We start from the raw sequence: 17881 nt of genomic DNA, 5'->3' as shown, positions 1-17881 counted from the left end.
GTTTGGGTAAAACTGGTAGTGGTTAGTGGTCAGAGAGTTGCTAAAGACCTCAACACAGGCAAACCTACCTGCCACCCCATGGAGTGGCTGTGACAATCCCCTCCTGGCCCCACCCTCCACTAGGGGCATCAGAAGTGGTGGAAAGGAAAAGGAAGCAGTCTGGTCCAACTCAGCAATTCTATTGACATAACGTCGTTGCCCACACCCCGCGGGGCCTCTCACGGCTTCTTGGCTTTCTTCACAGAAGAGGAGCTGGAGGCTGACTCCCGTCGCTTTCTCTGAGGATACACAGAAGGCGTTGAGGTCAGTGAACCCCCAAGGCCTGAGTCAGGCTTGGTGCATGTGTTTCACACGCTCAGTGACAAGGATGCCCACTGGTCAACCACTCCTACCCTGGGTCTCAGACCCACAGAGAAGTGATGATGATTCCTGCTGCAAGCACTAGAGGGACAGGAGCCCCTACATCAGGCGTCCCCAGACTTTTTACACAGGGGGCCAGTTCACTGTCCCTCAGACCGTTGGAAGGCCGCCACATACTGTGCTCCTCTCACTGACCACCAATGAAAGAGGTGCCCCTTCCTGAAGTGTGGCAGGGGGCCGGATACATGGCCTCAGGGGGCTGCAGTTTGGGGACGCCTGACATACATCATGTGCATGCCTCCCAGCCTGTCCAGGCTCTTACCGAATTGGGCGTGAGGGGTGCGCCCACCACATCGATGATGGTGTCCTTGGGATCAGGGCCAAGTCCGGGTTCAGTCACTGCTGGCTCAGCAGAGGCCGGGCCTGGGCCTGATGCTGGTGTGGCAGGGCCCCCCAGCACACCAGCCCGGGCCAGTGCCTCGTGACGGTGCCGCAGCATCTGCAGCTCATACTCGCAGTTGGCACAGGCCTGCTTGAGCTCGTAGAGCAGCACCAGGTCACTTCGCAGCTCGTTGAACATGTGTACCAGCTCCTCCGTAGGTGTCGGGCTCAGCTCTGCAGGCAAGCGGCGGGCAGCACAGGGGCAGAGCCCAGGTATGGTAGAGGGTCAGCAACAGGAACTATCCTCCCCCTGCCCAGCCTGTATCCACAGCCTCGGGTGGGTACTCCCTATGGGGCCCAGTCCCCATACTCACCCACACCAAGCTCCAGCAGCATCTGTTCCAGGGCCTTGATCTTCTTCTGTCCCACAGAGCTTGGCAGCTTCATCTGCAATGAAACCAGGCAAGCTAAGCCTCTCCCAGCCATAAGACGCTTAGGATAAAGGGGACAAAAGGCAGTGGGATGCTGGGCGCAGTGGCTCAAGCCTGTAATCCCAGCACTTTGGGAGGCCGAGGCGGGTGGATCACAAGGTCAAGAGATCGAGACCATCCTGGTCAACATGGTGAAACCCCGTCTCTACTAAAAATACAAAAAAATTAGCTGGGCATGGCGGCGCGTGCCTGTAATCCCAGCTACTCAGGAGGCTGAGGCAGGAGAATTGCCTGAACCCAGGAGGCGGAGGTTGCGGTGAGCCGAGATCGCGCCATTGCACTCCAGCTTGGGTAACAAGAGTGAAACTCCGTCTCAAAAAAAAAAAAAAAAAACAAAAGGCAGTGGGAAAGTGGGGTGGAAGAAACAGTAAACACATAGAGGTTAACTATGAGCCAGAAAAGGAAATAGCCAGGAAGCTGAATATAGTGAAACCTGTGATCTTAGTCCGGCCACATCCCTGAGATCCTGGTGAGACCACCTCTGCAGCAATCTCCTATGGCTCTGGCCCCACTTGCCTGCCCCGTGGAGCTGAGAGCAGAGAGCCCAGGGCCCAAACATGCTAAATGAGGTAACTCTCATACCCGTTGGCTCCGCAGCGTGACACCTGCAGACTTGAAGTCTGGAAACTTGATGCCTGCAGTCTCAGGAACAGCCTGGGGGAGAAGGCATTATGGAGACCAAGGTGTCGTAGGGAGAGGGCCCAGCACCTCATCAGCACTGAGTGCTCTCAGAACCCTCCAGCCAGGGTGGGGCCTTGTGCCAGGTGACCCTTCCACCCTGAGCTAGGCTGGCTGAGCCTCCGCACCGGCTTCTCAGCCTCCTTTTTCTGTGGTAGCTTCTTCTTGGGGGCCTTGCGTTCCGTGCGCCGCTGCTCTGCAGTGGTATCTGCCGCTGTGATCAGCTTCTGCAGGTCCTGGCTGCGCTTCTCCCGCTCCTTCTTCCGGGCCTCGATCTTGCGCAGCTCCTGCAGCAGGTACTCCTCCTCCGCCACCTGGGAAAGTGAGGGATGCAAAGTGTGTGAGGGCACTTCCAGGAGAGAGGGTAGACACGGAGGTGACAGGGTGCTGGGCTGTCTATGAGGGAATCTGAGAAGTAAGAGATCATGAGGGAGGTGAAGGGCTATGAAATCAGGGGGGATGCCTGTGAGAGGTAGGAATGGGCTTGGGGCAGGTACTGGGGTACCGGTGGGAGGCACAGGGACCTGCAAGTGGGAGGTGAAAGCTGCAGAGGATGGAGGGAATGGGCAAGGGGTTTGGGGCATGGAGCACAGGTACGTGGCCTTGGGTTAACCTGCTCTGGGGTCCGGTTGTACAGCCGCTCGAGCTGTTCCTTCCGCCGTCGTTCATGCCCAGCATCAAATACTGGTATCTTAAGGTCTGTGCCTGGCACAGCCCGCACATTGGCAAGCTTAGCACAGATGTGGTAGTACCGTTCCTTCAAGTCTTCCACAGAACGCTTCTGAGGAGCAAGACAGGGTGGAGGAATAACCATTCAGGGGCATGTGGAAGGGATGCATAAAAGTAGGGTCTACTAGACCCGGGAGCTGGGCACACATGCAAATGCACAGTGGCTCACCTTGAACTGCTGGTGGTCATAACGGTCATGGATAACAACAAAACGCAGGTCAAAGCGGCGGCTGAGGTCAAAGAGGTGGTCAGTTTCTGCCTTAGTCCAAGCATCATCATGGAGATAAAGCTGGTACTCCTGCTCTGAGTACACAGGTACCTGCACAGTCTACTGGCACAGAGGGACACAGTAGGGGCATGCCCACATCATGTCATGTCCAGCAGGCTCCAGCCCCCTGTGACCACAGCTCCTCCCGTTTGTTGCCAGCCCCTGGGCGTGTGCCCCTGCAGCATGGAGTGAGAAAAGAACCTGTCTGCTTGACTACAGGCCATAACAGGGTTTGGGACTGCAGCCTGCCTCTGATTCATTCCGGGAGCAACTTCACTATGTCTTCAGCTCTGGAGCCTCAGTAATGGGACAGACACTCCTGCCCCCATGGTAAGGTGAGGGGCCCACATGTAAGTGCTTCTGTGGAGTCCAAAGATCAACTCTGGAGCAAGACAGATGGTTAAATACCTGGAGAAAGGCCCAGCAGTCCCTAGTCCATACAACTGTTGTCTGAAGCACTACTGCCACCCAGTGGGGAAAGTGGGACTTGCCGCTCCCCAGAGTTTGCCAAGGTCAGGTCTACAGAACATAGAAATGGGCCTGAATCCTACTCCCAACATATGCAGCCCTGCCAACGCCCCTTCCTCCCTTCTCCCACACCCCAATCTTACAGACCTCCCCCAGAGACAAACAGCACTACTACCAGCTGGGTCTGTCAGAGACCCAGATGGAGTCAATGCTAGACTAAATCAGGGAAGTCTCTCTTCTCAGTTGAAGACCACAGCCAGCTCCAAAACTGTTCGCCTTTTGGATATCTCTGGAGTCTTCCATGCACCTCAGACTTAGCTCAGAACTGAACTGATCGTCCTCCCTCAAACATTATCTTCTCCAGTCCAGATTTCAGTCACTATCACCATCACCCAATCCAGTGGCTCAAGCCAGAAACCTGGGCGGCATCTTTAATTCCTACCTTTCCCCTTGACTTCTCCCCTTCACCAAATCTATGGCTTTTACCTCCAAAATTTCTGTCTCCGTTGCCACTTCCCAGTCCAGCCTACCACTGTCACTGCCTGCATCAGAGAAATAGCCTCCCTGCTGAGCTCTGCCTTCATTCAATCCTCCTCCAATCAATGCTCCATCTGCAGCTAAGATGTGATCTCTTTGAACAGTGCTACTTAAAGGACAGTCTGCAGCCAGGCGCGGTGGCTCACGCCTGTAATCCCAGCACTTTGGGAGGCTGAGGCGGGTGGATCACAAGGTCAAGAGATCGAGACCATCCTGATCAACATGGTGAAACCCTGTCTCTACTAAAAATACAAAAAATTAGCTGGGCATGGTGGTGCGTGCCTGTAATCCCAGCTACTCAGGAGGCTGAGGCAGGAGAATTGCCTGAACCCAGGAGGCGGAGGTTGCAGTGAGCCTAGATCGCGCCATTGCACTCCAGCCTGGGTAACAAGAGCGAAATTCCGTCTTAAAAATAAATAAATAGGCCGGGCGCGGTGGCTCAAGCCTGTAATCCCAGCACTTTGGGAGGCCGAGGCGGGTGGATCACGAGGTCGAGAGATCGAGACCAACGTGGTCAACATGGTGAAACCCCGTCTCTACTAAAAATACAAAAAATTAGCTGGGCATGGTGGTGCGTGCCTGTAATCCCAGCTACTCAGGAGGCTGAGGCAGGAGAATTGCCTGAACCCAGGAGGCGGAGGTTGCGGTGAGCCGAGATCGCGCCATTGCACTCCAGCCTGGGTAACAAGAGCGAAACTCCATCTCAAATAAATAAATAAATAAATAAATAAATAAAAAGGACAGTCTGCAAACCAGTGCTGTTTACAGTTATCCCTGGTCTAGGATAAGAGTGGAAACTGAGAGCAGACACTGAAAAACTTACATAACAATTTTACAGTATTTGTGTGCTGTGCTATTGAATCTAATACGAAGAAACATGGACTTGTATTTGTCTTTATAATGTTATTATCTTTATCAGTCTCTGATGGATTGGAAATAAAATAGAAAACTGTCCTTTACCACAGATAATTTGAGACACACTCTCCTAGTGTTCTAGAATATATATCTTATAATTCCCCCCGACCATCCCTTATTAAACTCCTCAAAGGCTCTCCATCTAAGATAAAGCAGTTTCTAGATAATTCACAAACTCCTCAAGAGCAAGGGTTGTCCAGTGCATCTCCCAACTTTAGGACTCAGCACACTGTACCTATCAGTGTCTACCAAATCCGTTAATGAACACACAAATAAATGACCTGGCTCCTCCCATAGTCACTGTCCCTCATGAACCCTAAATTGCAGCCAAATGACTTAGCAGTTTCTAGAACATACCACAGTTCCCTCTTGACCTCTGCTCTTGCCTGAAATGCCTTCCACTTCCACATTCCTTCTACCTAGATAACTTTCTCATCCTTTCGAGCTCTCAGGCATCATCAAGTCTCTGGTTTCCCAGGTTTGGTTACATATTTCTCCTATGCATTTTAATTCAATTTAACTAAAAAAAAAAAAAAAAAAAAAAAACCAAAAACTCAGGGCCAGGTACGATGGCTCACACCTATAATCCCAACACTTTAGGAGGCTGAGGTGAGTGGGCTGCTTGAGTCCAAGAGTTTGAGACCACCCTGGGAAACCCGGTAAAACTCGATCTCTAAAAAAGACACAAAAATTAGCCAGGCATGTTGGTACACGCTGGTGGTCCCAGCTACTTAAAAGGCTGAGGTGGGAGGATCGCTTGAGCCCTGGAGATAGAGGATGCAGTGAGCTGAGATCATATCACTGCACTCCAGCCTGGCCGACAGAGACCCTGTCTCAAAGAAGGAAAAAAGAAAAAAAAAAAAAAAACCCTCAGGAACTGTGTAGCCAGTCCTCTCAAGTAGCTCATAGTCAAGTGAAGAAGACATTTTTTTCATTCATTCAACAAATATTTATCATGGGCCTGTAATATCTATGCTGGAGGCAATGCTGAATATGACAGGCAGGGATTTTAGCCTCTCGAAGCTCATACTGTAGCTGAAAAAGTAATTTTGGTACAGTGTGGCAAGTCTGATACATAGGGTATAATAAGGGACACTCCAGCTTAGGGACAAAGATTAGTTAGACAAGAGGTAAATGAGACCTGGTTCAGTCTTAAGGTTAAGTAAAAGGGAACCCATGAGAGAAGATGGGGAGGAAAATCCTAGGCACAGGGAGCAACACAGACACATTCATGAAGGAAAGGCAGCCTGATGGGTGTGGACCTGGCAGTTGGGGACAAGTTGGGGAAACAAGAGTGAGACAGAAGGTGTGAAAAGAGCTGGCACGCCAGCAGAGGCCAGCTTCTAGAGGCCTATATGCCGGCTAAGGAGTCCAGAACCCATCTGGTGCATGGCAGCCAGTAAGGCTCATCATAAGGAGTCAAATGGTCATGCCTGTCTTTCACAAAGACCACCCTGGCAGCAGTGAGGATGGAGAAGTTAAACGAGTCTGGGAGACCAGCTGGCACATTTTAGAAATAATGCCGGTGAGAAGTGAAGAGGCCAGAACGAAAACAGCAGAGGGGAAGAAAGAGAAAATGGCAGGCTTGAGAGGCTTTAGGAGATAAAAAACCACAGGATTTGGATGTGAAGGGTGAGGGAAGATGCTCTCCTGGGTGACTCCTGTGTTTCTGGCTTGCGTAAGACAGTGGATGGGGGCGCTACTGACTGAGAGAGGGACTGCCAAGAGGAGCGATATTGGGGAGGAAGACTGTTACTTCATTTTACTCCAGCTCCATTTTCTACCCCATCAAAGATCTTTCTAAAACCCAAGAGGTAAGGCATCTGAGGCAATGGGAGGGAAGGTTGGATGAGACAAACTGAAGTGGAGACAAAAGAATATTCACTTTGTATATTCACCCCCTATGCCAGGCCCCTGGTCCAAGCTGAGTTATTGCTGGTCTAGATTACTGACGCTCAGCAGAGCAGGGCCTTCCCAGACTCACCCAGCAGTGACAGGCAGAGCTAGATTGGGCCAGGATTTCCTAGCCCATTACTTAAGCCAGTGTACAGTGTGGCTGCACAGTTGCTGCAGTTTTAGACAGATCACCACGATCTTCCTAAAATTCACATCTAATCCTAACACTACTGTGGCTAAAATCTACCACTGGCTACCAAAGACAAGAGGGTAAAAACCGAATTCCTGGGCCTGGTTACCAAGGCTCTGCTTGGCCTGGCCACTGCTGACCTCTCAGGCCTCATCTCCCACCACATCCTACACCTCAGGCTTTAGGCTTCATCAACATGGAAATGCCCATAGCATCCCATACATGTGAACTGAAAAAAAATTTTATTCATTCCGACCATGCTGTTCCTGCCGCCTGAAGTCACTGCACTCCTCTCATAATACCACCTGGTGACATCCTTCAAGACTGACTCGACCTACTCCAGGAAGTTTCCATGACGTTCAGGTCCTCCCAGTATGGCATGTATCCCCGCAAATTATAATTGCCTGTACCTGCCCTAACCCTTTGGCCAGCAATATGGAGTTTTTTAAAGACATTGTGTCTGATTCATTTTTGTGTTCTCAGTGCCTAGGACTTGAATTGGCACAGAGCAGTATTTACTAACTATAAAATGAATATTCTTTCATCTCCACCTCAACTTATCAGCCTTCCCTGCGACTGCCTCAGATCCCTCACCTCTTACTTGTCCCTTCTCAGTCTTACATCTCCAGCCTTTCCCTCTACCGGGTCTGAGGAGTCTCAGGATAATGGTAAAATGGAAGAAAACCGTGTTTGGGGAAGGGGGAAAAAGATGGCTGCATACCTGGCCATGCTCAGTCTGAGAAGCCTGTAAGTCATCCAGGGGGAGGCATTCAGGTGCAGATGGATATACTGGGCTGAGAAGAGAAAGGCTGGAACTTGAGTCCTGGGTTTGAGTCCCTAGTGCTTTTCGGCTCTCAGTCTAGATTATTCCAGGCTGCAGCAACTGTGAGGCCACACTGTACACTGGCTTAAGTAATTGATTAGGAAACCCTAGCCCAGGCATCCCTAAACTTTTTACACAGGGGGCCAGTTCACTGTCCCTCAGACCGTTGAGAGGGCCGTCACATACTGTGCTCCTCTCACTGACCACCAATGAAAGAGGTGCCCCTTCCTGAAGTGCGGAGGGGGCCGGATAAATGGCCTCAGGGGGCCGCATGCAGCCCGCGGGCCGTCGTTTGGGGACGCCTGCCCTAGCCCAATCTAGCCCTGCCTGTCACTGGCTGGAAGAGTCTGGGAAGGCCCTGCTCTGCTGAGCTGGAGTAATCTAGACCAGAGGTAACTCAGCTTGAACTAAGGGGCTGTCATAGGAGGTGAAAAATATAGTCAGTGATGTGATTTATTATGGAAACAGAATCAACAGAACTCAATAAATAGATGCCACTGGCATCTAGCTCAAATGCCACCTTCTCAGAGAGGCCCTCCCTGACCAACCTATTGAAGGTAGGACTCCCCTACCCCTAACAAGTTCAGTCTTTTGATTTACATACTGTGAGGGCTAAAGGAGAAGACTAAGTCAAGGACAATCCCCCTAGTTCCTGGTTTGGGCAACTGGGTGGAAAATGGTGCCATTCACTGAGATGGGGAACAGATTTGGGACAGACAAAGCGAGGGGTACCTACCTGGTCTAAGGTACCTGTGGGGCATTCAGAGATATTAGTAAATGACTGGATGTGAAGGAACCGTGGCCCTGGATTGGTGACATATAGAGGGTAACTGAAGCCAAAGGGTTCATACTAAGGAAGTATAGAGCAACAAGAGCAGAGCACCTAGGATACAGCTCTGAGGAACAGCAAAATTTGCAAGGCCAAGAGAAGGCGTGAAAAACCAGAGCAGATCTGGGGAAGAACAGGATCCCGTGGGCAGCAAAGACCCGTGGAGTCCCACTCTGCATGCACTGCCACAAGGAGTGGGTGGGTAACCACGTGCATTGCCAAGAGGACTGGGTGGGTAACCACAGTTGGGCATAAGCGTGCCCCTGGAGCCAACCCTAGGAGACTGGAGAGCTTGCACAGATGGCTCAAAGTTGGAGGGCAATCTTGGGCTGTGTTCGAATGAAAGTAGCTCACCTTATTGAACCTGGCAAAGGGGTAGTCCTTGCCCTCCTCTGCTGCACGTCGCCAGTGGAAGAACATTGCTCCATCCTTACGGGCAGGGTTGGTGAATGGCATCCACTTCCAAGGCCGCACCTTCTTGGAGCCCAACTTGGCCTTCACTGTACGGTAGCCCTGACCGGTGTCACTGGGTAGCAGTGGGGGTGCATCCCTGGCAGTGAGGTTTAGGGAGGTGGGAGGTTAGGGTCAGAAGGGTGTCAAAGAGCTTTTTGTCCCAGGGAGCTGATCTACCCTACCCTACCCTACAGCAAGAAAGTCATGTCCTGGAGCAAGAGATTGCAGGTCCTCTTGCATCCTGCTAAGCAAGCAGGAGCCCTGGCTAGGGAGGAGGGAATTGGAAGAGAAAACTAGGAGTTAGGGACATGGCAAGTGAATCAGGGCCCGGAACCCGGGGAACTTGGGATTCCAATACTTGCTTCTTGTCCGAGTAGAGCAGGGCATAGACCTCCCGGTGCATGCCCTCAGGCCTCTTGAAAGTCAATGTCTCGGAGGACTTCTTGGATTTTTTCTGAGGAAGGAAACCACAGAAAGGAACCACAGCCTACACCCGCTTTCCTGAAAATTATTTAGTCCAGTTCAATCCCTGAACAAACCAGCACCTACAAGGTCAATGACAGGTATCCTGACATACCGTAACGGCACAGAAACCCATTCCCGAGGACACCACCCTATCCCCAAATCAGAGCAGTCCACTCCCCATCCCACCATCTCTGACTGTCACAATGTCTTGATCTCTCCCCTACAACATCTTGCAAACGTCACACTCGCCTGGTCCTCTCATCTCTTAAGAGGTGTCGCACCCTCTTGGTCCCACCATCTCCCACGATGTCCCACCTCCCTCCCATCAAGGATGACACAAATTCTCTGTCCCGTTATGTCACCCCTCTTGTCGTCCAACTCACTAAAAGTGTAACGCCCATCCCTTGCCCCATCTCTCTTCCGCTGTCACTCCTCCCCATCTTCACTCCCCTACCCTCCCTTAGCCAACGCTTTCAGGTGCCCCTGCTACCTTGTCCGGGTTGATAATGTCCTTCTTGCTGATGGTCCCTAAGGCTGCATCCCCTTCTGGACCCCCGAGTTCTAGAATGTCCCGTACATCCGCGCCCGTAGCCATTGCGCCTGAGAGATGGGGGAGCGACCCAAAGTCGAGGGTCAGTGCCTGAGGAAGGACCAGGCTCAGCTCAGTGGACAGGGACACTCCAGACCCAAGTGGAGGCGAAATGAAGAAGCGGGCCGCGAGGAAGAGGGTGGTCCAGGTCAGGTCGGGGTACTGCCTGTGTCCCACCGCTTGGATGTTCCTAACGGCCCCTTCAGCCACCTGGCCCCTCACGCCTCTGCACCTGGGTCCCTCGGCAGCAGCCCCCACTACCACTCCCCCGTCCCCGCCAAGCCGCGGCAGAAACTTCCGGCGGTGCTCATTGGAAACGCGGCCGACAGAAACACTTCCGGTCGGTGTTTTAGAAAACGGACCCGACTGGCAACCGAGGACGAAAGCTACTGGCCGCACTGAGCTTACCACCGTTTGCTTCTCCCGCCAGCCGGTTCGCATTTGTGCGCTGCCTGCTTTCTGGCATTTTCCCTTTACGATGCTCCGCTGCATCTCAGGCAGTGAAAAGAGATACCAGAACTTTGTGACCTTGGGAAGTCACTTCATTTCTCTGAACCTGTTTCTTCATTTGCAGAATGGAAATTGTAATGGCACCTGTGTAAATTGAAATACCAAACATCCATGTAAAACATTAGCACAATGCCTGGGATATTTTTTAATTAAATGAGTTAATGATTAGAATTGCCCCCTGTTCACTAAGTGCTAATATGTACCAGGCACTGTGCTAAGCTTGGAGGTGAAGAGGGAACACTGATAAGCTGGGCCGGGCGCGGTGGGTCACGCCTGTTATCTCAGCACTTTGGGAGACTGAGGCGGGCGATTACGAGGTCAGGAGTTCGAGACCAGCCTGACCAACATCGTGAAACCCTGTCTACACTAAAAGTACAAAAATTAGCCGGGCGTGGTGGCGCGCACCTGTAATCCCAGCTATTCAGGAGGCTAAGGCAAGAGAATCGCTTGAACACAGGAGGCGGAGGTTGCAGTGAGCCGAGATTGTGCCATTGCACTCCAGCCTAGGCGACAGAGAGAGACTCCGTTTCAAAACAAAAAAACAAACAAAATATTGTGACAACTGAAGGTGAAGAAATAAAGGCAGAGCTTCCTAGGGCGGCTGCCAAAATGAAGTAAGGTGTGGACCCTCATTTGCACCTCCTCTGATGGAGATACATGGGGGTTGTGGCCTTGTGGGGCTTTCCTGGAGCCAGCTTCGTGGAACTTCACTAGTACAGGAGCTAGCTGCACTCTCTGGGTTATGAAGAAGCCGAAAACACAGCCCCAAGCAGGGAGCAGCCAAGTATCCCTCAAGGGAATAAACCTGCTGATCTTCCTGGAAAGAGAGAGACAGACAGGAGGTCCTGAGGAAGGGCAGAAGGGACCAAGGAAAGCAGCTCCCAGCTTCAGCAGTCTGCCTGTCAACTGGAGGGACACATAGCCTGGGGCATGGGGTGGGTCTTGTTAAGGAATTAAGAAGGCCAGACCCCAAGTCAAGACTGCCAAAGATCCCAGCAGGGGCTAGAGGAGCAGGCAGCTCGCACAAGTTAGCTGTAAAGGCTGTAGCCTGTTCTGGCCTGGAGAAGACTGGGGGATACAACAGCTGTAGCCAAAAGCCTGACTAGGCCCCAGAACTTTGGAGAACCAGGCCTGGAGGTCCAAATCTTTTCTTGGGCCTGATTGATCCACTGCGCTCCAAACAGTTTCCAGAGGAAACCACAGTCTCTTTTTTTTTTTTTTTTGAGACGGAGTTTCGCTCTTGTCACCCAGGCTGGAGTGCAATGGCGCGATCTCGGCTCACCGCAACCTCCGCCTCCTGGGTTCAGGCAATTCTCCTGCCTCAGCCCCCTGAGTAGCTGGGATTACAGGCACGTGCCACCATGCCCAGCTAATTTTCTGTATTTTTAGTAGAGATGGGGTTTCACCATGTTGACCAGGATGGTCTCGATTTCTCGACCTCGTGATCCACCCACCTCGGCCTCCCAAAGTGCTGGGATTACAGGCTTGAGCCACCGCGCCCAGCCAGAAACCACAGTCTTAAAGCAGAAATTGCCCACAGGGTAAGGGAATGGCCCTTGGAGCCAGAAGGGGATAGAGCAATTGGCTGCCTGAAACACTTGACCTAGTTGTAGTTAATTAATTGTTTAATTATTTAAGATGTATCTCTAATAGACTCATTTATATGAAGGCAGGGATCACAGTACATAAATGAATGTATGTGCCAGGCACTGTTCTAGACTCGGCATGCAGTGGGTGAATGAGATACAAATAGCTACCGGTGGAGCTTATATCTAGTGTAGAAGGAAAAACACTAAGCAAATAGACAATAAAATTGATCATGTAAGTTTTGATGGTAACAAGAGCTAGGAAGGAGATGGAATCACACGATGGGATGGAGAACTGCTTTACAGAGTCTCATCAGGGAGAGTGAGTGGTCTCTTCATAAATGTGTATCTACCTAGAAAAAAATCTGGAAAGGACTAAACCAAAATAATTTCATCAGCTGTTTTTATCTGGCAATTTACATTTTCCATACTTTCTGTAAGGAATGCGTACCTCTTCTATAACAAAAGGAAAGAACGAAGGGAAGGAGGAAAGGAAGAAAGACAGGCAGACTGTACACTGTGGAAGGTGGACCAGGCCAGAGTTTAGGAAACTAGGGGGCAGTTGTGACTATCTAGGTGAGAGCTGTTGGGAAACTGAATTACGTGTGTAGTGGCCATGGATTCCAGAAATGTTTAGAGAAAGATGACCACGTTATCTGCAAATAATGACAAGTTTATCCCTTCCTTTCAGTTTATACACCTTATTTCTTTTTCTTTTAGCATTTTCCAGTACCTCCTGTAATAGGTTAAACAACAGGTGTGGCAGTGGGCATCCTTGTCTTATTCCAGATCTTTTTTTTTTTTTTTTTTTTTGAGACCGAGTTTCGCTCTTGTTACCCAGGCAGGAGTGCAATGGCGCGATCTCGGCTCACTGCAACCTCCGCCTCCTGGGTTCAGGCAATTCTCCTGCCTCAGCCTCCGGAGTAGCTAGGATTACAGGCACGCGCCACCATGCCCAGCTAATTTTTTGCACCTTTAGTAGAGACGGGGTTTCACCATGTTGACCAGGATGGTCTCGATCTCTTGACCTCGTGATCCACCCGCCTCAGCCTCCCAAAGTGCTGGGATTACAGGCTTGAGCCACCGCGCCCGGCCTCTTATTCCAGATCTTAAGGGGAGTGCACTTAAAGTTTTTCTATTGAACATAACATTTGCTCCAGTTTGTTTGTAGATACTCTTTCCCAAACTAAGGAACACTCTTCTTAGTTTTCTGAGAGTTATTTATTCCTTAAGGTAATCATCTTTAGAAAAAAAAAAAAAAAAAAAAAAAAAAAAAATGTTTTTCATCAATTGATATACTTGTAAGAATTATCTCCTTTAGTCTACCATTGAAGTGTGTTAACAGATTTTTGGAATGTTACATTTATAGAATGAAATCCATCTGATCGTAATACATATTTAAAGCAGGTGCACTGTTGGACTTAGTTAGCTAATATTTTATTTAGGATTTTTAAAATCTATGTATAACTGACATGGGCCTATAATTTTCTTTCCTTTTAACCATCTTGTTCTGATTTTGGGATCAGAATTATACTTGTCTTCTAAAATGAGTCGGGAACCTTCATTCTTTTTCTACTCTTTGAACAGTGCACAACACACACACACATTCACATACATACGAACATTTTTGTTTGGTAGAAATGACCTATAAAGCCTTCAGGCCTTTTTTTGTTTGGGGGCAAAGGGAGTCTTTAAGGATTATTTTAAACACGTATTAGTCTACCTCTTCTTGATTACAATATTAGTAGTTTATATTTTCCCCACAAGAATAGCTAAAAGTGAAAAAACTGACAATAACAAGTGTTGGTGAGGATGTAAAGCGACAGAATTCTCATACATTGCTGGGGGAAATAAAATTATTACAACCACATAGAAGCATTGACACTATCTATCTACTAAAGTCAAACATCCATATCCCTGAAGTCACAGCAATTCTACTTCTAGGTATATTCCTATGAGAAATAAGTGCTTATGTTCACAAAAAGACATCTACAGAAATGGTCATAACACTGTTATTCATAATAGTCCCAAACTGGAAACAATTCAAACATCTCGCAAAAGTAGAAATATAGTACAGTCATACAATGGAATACCACAAGCAATGAGAAAGAATAAAATACTGCTGCAGGCAAGAATATGACGCAGGGTGCAGTAGCTCACGCCTGTAATCCCAGCACTTTGGGAGGCCAAGGAGCGCAGATCACAAGGTCAGTAGATCAAGACCATCCTGGCTAATGTGGTGAAACCCCATCTCTACTAAAAAAAAAAAAAATACAAAAAATTAGCTTGGCGTGGTGGCACATGCCTGTAGTCCCAGCTACTTGGGAGGCTGAGAAAGGAGAATAACTTGAACCCAGGAGGTGGAGGTTGCGGTGAGCCGTGATGGCACCATTGCACTCCAGCCTGGGCAACAAGAGCAAAAAGCTATCTCAAAAAAAAAAAAAGCCGGGCGCGGTGGCTCAAGCCTGTAATCCCAGCACTTTGGGAGGCCGAGGCGGGTGGATCATGAGGTCAAGAGATCGAGACCATCCTGGTCAACATGGTGAAACCCTGTCTCTACTAAAAGTGCAAAAAATTAGCTGGACATGGTGGCACGTGCCTGTAATCCCAGCTACTCAGGAGGCTGAGGCAGGAGAATTGCCTGAACCCAGGAGGCGGAGGTTGCGGTGAGCCGAGATCGCGCCATTGCACTCCAGCCTGGGTAACAAGGGCGAAACTCTGTCTCAAAAAAAAAAAAAAAAGAATATGAATGCATCTCACTGACAAAATGCTGTGTGAAAGAAGTAAAGCACAAATGAATACATAATGTATTATTTCATTCTCACAAAGTTCAAAAACAGGCAAAACTAATCAATCATGATAGAGATGAGAACAGTGGGAGGGGCACGAGGGGGAGAAGGCAGGAGCCTATTGGAGTGCTGGGAATGTTCTGCATCTTGATCTGGGTGGTGGTGTGTGGTTACATACGTTCCTGTGTAAACATCATTGAGCTGTACCTTTTATTGTATGAAAGTTATACCTCAATAAAAAGGAAGCAAGTACTGACCATATAGAAAATAATTGATACATTTGACTATATAAAGGTAAATTACAACCCTAGGGTTAACAAAAGTTCAATAGTATTTGGTTGACCAAACAACAAAGAGGTCTTTGTGAATTAATCAGTACCTTCCATTACATCTATGTGAATAAAACTCAACAAATAAAATTCAGGCTAGGTGTTGCGACTCACACCAGTAATCCCAACACTTTGGGAGGCCAAGGTGGGTGAATTGCTTGAGCCCAGGAGTTCAAGACCAGTCTGGGCAACATGGTGAAATCTCGTTTCTATAAAAAACATAAAAATTAGCTGAGTGTGGTGGCACACATCTCTTGTCCCAGCTAGCTGGGAGGCTGAGGTGGGAGGATCACCTGAGCCCAGAAGGTTGAGGCTGCAGTGAGCCATGATGGTGCCATTGAACTCCAGCCTGGGCAACAAAGCTGTCTCAAAACAAAGACAACAACAAAACATCAGATCAAATCAGAAATCACTGAACAAACTTACATGGGCAAATCCGTGCTTATGAATAGTAATAGACCCCAAATGAATAGTAATAGACCCCAAAGAGGTACTGAAGCAAAACTGACTCTTTCTCCGCCTCTATTTTGAGTAGACATGCAAATCACATCCCTCAATCAGGGAAGAAGGGCGGGGAGAGGGGGGAGGTGGGGTGTGGGGGAAGCACTTTGTTCCTGGAGATAAACAAAACAATACAAAAACGGCCACACTGACTAGTTCTAAACCCAAAATAAATGAAAGCTCAATTCTTTCCAGTACCTTGCAACTGACGCCCTAGCAAAGACAACTTTATTCCTGATTTTTGCATTGCTGATCTCTGACAGAACTCTCATAATTATGAGAGAGAATTGCTGTTTGCTTATCTTTTTTATGTTGTATTTTTTATTTGGTTAACCAGTCCTTCTAAAGTCTGGACTTTCTTACAGACTTCTTTGCAAGTCAATTCTTTTTTTTTTTTTTTTTAAGACAGGGTTTCACCATGTTGGTCAGGCTGGTCTTGAACTCCCGACCTCAGGTGATCCGCCCACCTTGGCCTCCAAAGTGCTTGGATTACAGGTGTGAGCCACCACGCCCGGCCATTAATTCTTTTGCTTTCTAAACTAAACTAAGTCAATAAAAATTAAGAAATAGTAATGCACCTTGCTCTATCCACCCTGAAGACAATTACAAAAGCTGGTGGTCCTCTTTGGGTTTGGAGGCATGCAAACAACACTTGGTCATGCTCTGACTCATTTACCAGGTAAGCTATCAGTTTTGAGAGGGGCCTGGCTCAAGAGGGGTTCTGTGGTACATCCAGGTCACAGTGCAAGCTGTGCTGCCATTTGGGACTGATTATCCAACAGACCTAATGATATTGGAAGTATCTGGTGACAAAGATGTCATGTATGGTCTCTGGCAATCCTAATAATAGAATTGCAGCACAGACACTTTGGGTTCTGAAGGCCATAAGCTCACCTATAAAAAACTACTACCACTTGAAAAGCAGTTTCTCAGGCCGGGCGTAGTGGCTCATGCCTGTAATCCCAGCACTTTGGGAGGCCGAGGCGGGTGGATCACGAGGATCACTTAAGGCCAAGAGTGTGAGACCAGCCTGGGCAACACAGAGAGACCCCATCTCTACAAAAAATAAAAACAAATAGCCAGGTGTGGAGGTGTGCACCTGCGGTCCCAGCTACATGAGAGTCTGAGGCAGGGAAATCTCTTGGGCCCGGGAAGTTGAGGCTGCAGTGAGCCACGTTCATGCCACTGCAGAGGGAGTGACAAGCTTGTGAATGTACTAAAGGCCACTGAACTGTTCATTTTAATTTTATGTTAGGCAGACTTCACCTCAATAAATTAATTTTAATGTGAAAAAATATGCATCTTAGAAATTATAACGTATAGTATTATTCCTCTTTCATATGTTTGGAGTATGTAAGGTTGAAGCAACTTGTTCTCATGAGGGAACACTGTAACATGTCCTAGAACGCTGGACCTTCAGAAGCATCACTGAGATGTGTTTTCACGGGATTTGCAGTTGTTCTTCAGCATACCTGGGAATTATTTCCAGGCCCCCCGTGTATACCCAAATCCATGCATACTTAAGTCCGGCAGCTGGCCCTGCAGAACCCGTGCATCAGTGGATACACACAGTTCAAACCCGTGTGTTCAAGGATCCATTGTACTTTACTTCAGTGAATCTAAGTTGCTTTGATCCTAGTGCATTCTTGATTTACCAGAAGGCATCAGAACTAACACCTCGATTTCTTCCTGCTGATAGTGATTTTAAGAAGTCATCCATTAGCCACATCAGAAGAGGAGCCATTTCTGCTGGCAAGAGAGGCTCAACAGGGTAGAATTTTGGATGGCCTGAGGTGTCTAAATGCCTTCTTTTCTGATCAGTACCGCAATATTCACACGAGAGACCTGGCAATGTGTGAATTTCACTCATATTGTGCTACAGCAATTATCAGTATCACATTTTGAATTTCAATTCCAGCTATAATCAGTGCCATGACTGCAGGAGATAAATTATTTTTATCATAGACATAGAAAATCAACGATTTGAGACTTATCTTGAGCCAAATTTTAGGATAGTGAGCCTATCCGTTTTTTTTTTTTTTCACTCTGACCAGAATAGTTAAAAGAAACCCCTCTTCACTGCACAGTTCACAA

General features: G+C 48.6%; 1 protein-coding gene across 1 annotated transcript; it reads right to left on the bottom strand.

Moving 5' to 3' along the window:
• Positions 1–163: 163 nt before the first annotated feature.
• On the bottom strand, positions 164–10389 carry DMAP1 (DNA methyltransferase 1 associated protein 1). Its single transcript, XM_003936926.4, has 10 exons — positions 9974–10389; positions 9381–9472; positions 8920–9115; positions 2809–2967; positions 2524–2691; positions 2039–2224; positions 1815–1886; positions 1116–1188; positions 683–975; positions 164–278 (listed from the first exon to the last, which is right to left on the bottom strand). Exons 1-10 carry the CDS (start codon positions 10076–10078, stop codon positions 219–221), a joined length of 1404 nt encoding a protein of 467 aa, XP_003936975.1. The 5' UTR covers positions 10079–10389; the 3' UTR covers positions 164–218.
• Positions 10390–17881: the final 7492 nt, after the last annotated feature.

This window comes from Saimiri boliviensis, chromosome 11 (assembly GCF_048565385.1).
Source record: "Saimiri boliviensis isolate mSaiBol1 chromosome 11, mSaiBol1.pri, whole genome shotgun sequence".
Classification (NCBI taxonomy): domain Eukaryota; kingdom Metazoa; phylum Chordata; class Mammalia; order Primates; family Cebidae; genus Saimiri; species Saimiri boliviensis.
The sequence above is the reverse complement of the archived record's forward strand: the minus strand, read 5'-3'. Positions and strand labels throughout refer to the sequence as shown.